General features: G+C 40.2%; 1 protein-coding gene across 1 annotated transcript; it reads left to right on the top strand.

Annotated features, from left to right (window-relative positions):
• Positions 1 to 2229: 2229 nt before the first annotated feature.
• On the top strand, positions 2230 to 3708 carry LOC119885199 (the record flags this gene model as incomplete). Its single annotated transcript, XM_038695357.1, is given in 3 exon segments — positions 2230 to 2542; positions 2676 to 2851; positions 3000 to 3708. Coding segments are annotated over 3 exon segments (706 nt in total), but the record flags the coding sequence as incomplete, so codon positions are not given.
• Positions 3709 to 5486: the final 1778 nt, after the last annotated feature.

Raw genomic sequence — 5486 nt, 5'->3', positions numbered from 1 at the left:
ACAGATTCAAAGAGTGTTGGTATCTGTAGAGGAATGGGGGAACACATGGGGCTTTAAAATCTCTGCTTCTAAGACTAAATATATAGTATTTGGATTTAAAAGAAAGTTACCTAATCTAGGGCTATATATGTATGGGTCTCCATTGGAGAAGGTAAAGGTTTTTAAATTTTTAGGTGTTTGGTTTGAAGAGCATTTGACTTGGGCTGTGCATGTAGATAAAATTGTGTTGAAGTGTGAAAAAGTTCTGAATGTAATGAGAAGTCTGGCTGGGTGTGAGTGGGGGGCTAATAGGGAGACGATGCTGCTAATTTTTCAGGCCATGATTAGATCTGCTCTAGATTATGGGAGCTTTGTGTATGGATCTGCTTCCAAAACTGTTCTGGATAGGTTAGATGTGGTGCAGGCAAGGGCTTTGAGGCTTTGCTGTGGGGCCTTTAGAACCTCCCCAGTCTCTGCCCTACTCATTGAAATGGGAGAAATGCCCTTATGGTTAAGACGCATTAAGTTAGGGTTACAACACTGGGTCAAACTTAGTGGGTGTAATCGTACCTTCCCAGCAAGGTGTCTGTTGCAAGAGGTTGCAGGAGCTAATAGATACAAAACATTTTTTGACATAGTAAATCAGTGGGCAGGTAAGATGTGCATGGATCAGGGAGTTACTGTAGAGCATATAAGTTGGCCACCAATACCATATTGGGTGATGCCTGAAATAAATATCAAGCTTGGTTTTCTTCAGGGAAAAGATAAGTGGGAAGTGGCACTAAAAATAGAGAAATATCTTAATTCAATTAGTGGGAGCACAATGATTGTTTATACAGATGGATCTAGAGATCCAGTTAGTGGGAGAGCTGGATTTGGGGTGTATGTGGAGCAGTTAGGGTTGGAAATTGGTCGGCGTATTTCTAATGGAAGCTCTGTCCTCACTGCTGAATTAATGGCAATTTTATGGGCTCTATGGTGGATTGAGGAAGTCAAACCTAGAGAAGTCATTATCTGCTCTGATTCTACAGGTGCTCTGGAAAATTTGAAAGTAGGAAAATCTAAAGCCCGACCTGACATTGTAAATGACATCTTGAATGTGGTTTTTAGAACTAGGTTTATTTGCAACATCAGTTTTTGCTGGGTTCCCGGGCACGTTGGGGTGAGGGGGAACGAACGAGTGGATAATATTGCAAAAGAGAGCTTAGGAAGAGAAGTAGATGTCCATGTATCATTAGGGAGAGTGGAATTGAGAGAAAGAATTAAAGAGGGCTTAATAAAAGAATGGCAGAGAGGGTGGGAAAACGAAATTAGAGGCAGACACTACTTTTCTATACAACCCAAAGTTAGGAAGAGATGTTTATGTAACATTTTGTCCCGCAGGGACTCAGTTAAAATGTGCAGATTGAGGTTGGGGCACTGTGGATTAAATTATTCTTTGTGCATTGTAGGGAAGCATGTTTCGGGCTTGTGTGAATGTGGGAGTCTTGAGACAGTGGGGCATGTTTTCCTGGAGTGCAGAAGGTATAGGGCAGAAAGAAATGTACTCGTTAATAAACTGTCAGGACTTGGAGTTGAGGCTTTTCTGTTTTATCTTTGTTTGGGCACAGTGACGAGCATAAACTGATCTCCAAGGCAGTCCTTCAATTCTTGCATGACACAGGACTGTATGTAAGAATTTAAATTCAAACTTTGACCTGTGGAGGGCAGTAATACGCTCATAAGCGTCCACACTGCCGGAATCTTACAAGAAGAAGAAGAAGAAGAAGAAGAGCGCGTGGTATCAGTCTTCTCATCGAACTGTCAGTAAGAAATCTAATAAATGTATTTTCCAAAAAGTGTCACTAGCTTCAAAAGCAAAATAACTATTTCAGGGCTACTGTAGCAGGAGTTGCTGTGCCCTCCAAGTGTGAGGATTCAATGTCACCATGGTACATGATAAAACATATATCTGTTGAAGGGGACAAGTTACAATACTATACCTGGAAGTAAATGTGATTGACTTTTTAGTGAATTCAGAATACATCTCAACCTTTGCTAGCACTTAATTACAATGTGTCTATAAGCACCTATACTACTTGTACTATAACATTGAACATGCTTTAAGTTATTTGTTTAAAAGGGATATATTCCCAGTTAGAAGATATCTAGCTCTTTCTCCTACGTGGCCACTTTCAACAAAAGCCCCTGCAAAAGTGAATATAATATTATGAATCTGAACCTTTGCCTCAGGCTTCTGGGTGTGAATAGGGTGGTGATCTATAACACCAGCTGTGGCCCAGAACTTGACCGCCTGTTGCAGACCTACAGCCAAGAGGGCTTTGTGGAGATGGTTCCTTGGCCCATTGACCAGCATCTGAATCCATCTTCTGGCTGGCTCTTCTCAAAGAGTGGTGGGGATGTGCACTACTTCGGCCAGCTGACCACGCTTAATGAATGCATTTACAGATCCATGGACCGGTCCCGCTATGTCATGCTGAACGACATAGATGAGATTATAATGCCATACCAACATAACGACCTGATGTCACTGTTTAACACGCTCCAACAGCAGCATCCAAATGTAGGGTATTTTGTGAATGCATTTCATAAAAACATAACATTTACCCCAAACTTATTCATCATATTGTGTATTTTTTATACTATATTGTCTTTCCAAATTCCATGCTGCACCTGTGGAACCTCATGTCCTGCAGACGGGGGTGTTCCTCATTGAGAACCATACATTTCCCAAGAAACCCTTTGAGGAAAGTAAAAAGGGCCCCCTGCCTCAATGGAGAGGGGTGCCAGGCTTTAATATTCTGGAGCACATCTACAGGGAGGAGCCCGACAGAAACATATACCACCCCCACAAGATGATAGTTCAACCAAGGTAGGCTGACTTCTTAGTCCTGATGTGAAATATCAGAAGATATATATTGAAGATATATATCTTTTTTAAAAAGTATTAAACATATCAAGTAGCAGCATTCGTGTGATGCTCAGGGTTGACCATGTGTGAATGTTTATGTACATCACAGGATGGTGGAGCAGACCTCAGTACATGATGTGCTGAAGATGTTTGGAGACAAGTTTAAGGTTCCACCAGACGTCTGTCGTATCATTCACAGCCCAATCAGCACCCCGACACAACGGCCACTGGAGCAGCTCCATGTGGACACTCGCCTGTGGGACTTTAAAGAAGAACTGCTCCCCAGTGTGAGCAAGGTGCTGAGGAGAGCCGGGCTGCTGAGTTGAGAAGGGCAGTCAGAGAGATGGACGTACGCTCAGATGGACAAACAAGCTGTACACTTATTATATAGCTCCGTAAAGCTTGCTGCAGATTCTGGTGATAATTCTCACTTGGTTCATCACTATGAGCCACCCATTTCCCATTGTCACCTTCTTTTTATATTGCCATTTGATACATTGTTGTTACAAAAAATAATGTACAGTAAATCTGTCTTCCAACCTTCATAAAACAGTGAAGCACACCTCACATCAGTGATCTAAAAATCATGAGGAAATGCAACACCGGTCCTTTCTTAGAAACCGCAGGCACCTGATAGGGAAGGGGGAGGGTGCATCTGAACTGGGCTGGATTACTTTGCTGTTTGCCTGGCTGACCTCTTGGAGTGGATGTCAAGGCACTGCCTCAAGTCAAGTTACATTTCTTACAATGTCAGCTCAATATACTTCACACACAGCAAATATGAACAAAATTAAATTAAACATGAATCCATATTTAAATACATGCAATAAAATAAAATGTTTCAATAAAATATGTCATCCCCTGCCCACCCACACGTACCCAAAGAGAGAGGGAATGAAAGAGAGAGAGACAGCGAGGCGGTGGTTGTACCACATGCCTGAGAGAACAGGTAAGTTTGTTTTTAAAGGACAACACAGGTATGGTACATCTTATATTACCAGGCAGTTTGTTCCAGAGAATTTGTCCAAAATAAATGAATGCACCTTCATCAGATGAGTCTAGTTAGGAGAATGGAGTCTTATGATCTGAGAATTCTGTAGGGTTTATAAGCAGTGAGTAGGTCAGAGATATATTTAGGAGCTATCCAAGTGATTGATTTGTAAACAGTAAGCAATATCAATTCTTTTTTTATATGGTTGTGTTGAAATAAATCCTTGAAGCTAGGCTAGGCAATTTATTTCAGAAGCAGTTTTTTTATATTTGTTGAAATTCTCTTTACTTCCCAACAGCAATAAATAAATCAAATGCACTGAGACATAAAAACATCTGTAAGCATCTGTAGTGTTGTATTGATCATGTTAGTTGTTTAAAAGGGACACACTTCACAATTTTGGATGATATCTAGCTCTACCGCTACAAGGGTAGAATGCACTTAGTGAAAGTACAATTGGACAAATGCATCTGCCAAAGGAATGCAATGTGGGCCTACTTGTTAATAAAATTTAGCCATTTAGCAATTGGATGTTTCCCATTTTAGTTATCCTAGAGCCACCATGGCTCTATGGATGGCAATGTTGTTACACTAGTTTGGTCTAGAATACATCTCGACAACTCAAATTTTTTTTATAGCCTAGGCCTATATCTTGTCTTGCATCTTGTATCTACAAGATGGATTGGCACCAACTGTAAAGTCAGTCATTGCTCCCAGACATCCCCTATTTTTTCCTCTGGTGCCCTCATCAGCTACTTTCCATTTAATGCAAATATTAGCATGCTAATACTGACATTTAGCACAAATCACTACAGGGCTTAAGCAATGCCCCACAGACAAACTAGTGTGGTTAATAACTCTCACTCTTGTTAAACAGGAAAAAGCTTGTGGAAGAACAAGATTTTTCTGCCCAAAAATTTCAGTATGACTACTATAATGGAAACCGGGGCTAAGCTTGTATCGGATTGACAATCAAAGTCAGAAGTAAATGTGACAAATGACTTAAACAATTGCTGAATTAAAGCTAAGGCTAATACAAATTGCAGTACTATGCTTCTCACTTAATGTCTTGTTTGTTGATATATACAGTAATTACTGAATGTCAGGCACCTGATGATTATTATGTGATTTACCAATAGTGTGGGTTCACTTGATGTTGATACATAGTAAACCTAAAGCTACTAATCTAAGCCTTTTTGTGTCCTTCATGCCATTAAGTGTCTTTTGGAAGGGTTACAGGCTTTCAACCAGCTCACAGATGCCACAAAACAAAGGCAAAGGATGCCATATTTGCTGAGAGGAACTGTTTTTGTGTTAATCAAATATGGCTTTGATAAAGTTGTTGTTGAAATTCTCTTTACTTCCCAACAGCAATAAATAAATCAAATGCACTGAGACATAAAAACATCTGTAAGCATCTGTAGTGTTGTATTGATCATGTTAGTTGTTTAAAAGGGACACACTTCACAATTTTGGATGATATCTAGCTCTACCGCTACAAGGGTAGAATGCACTTAGTGAAAGTACAATTGGACAAATGCATCTGCCAAAGGAATGCAATGTGGGCCTACTTGTTAATAAAATTTAGCCATTTAGCAATTGGAT

The sequence above is a fragment of the Micropterus salmoides genome, unplaced genomic scaffold (genome assembly GCF_014851395.1).
Source record: "Micropterus salmoides isolate LMB-PRFRI ecotype aquatic unplaced genomic scaffold, ASM1485139v1 Ms_hic_scaffold_394, whole genome shotgun sequence".
NCBI lineage: Eukaryota > Metazoa > Chordata > Actinopteri > Centrarchiformes > Centrarchidae > Micropterus > Micropterus salmoides.
The sequence above is the reverse complement of the archived record's forward strand: the minus strand, read 5'-3'. Positions and strand labels throughout refer to the sequence as shown.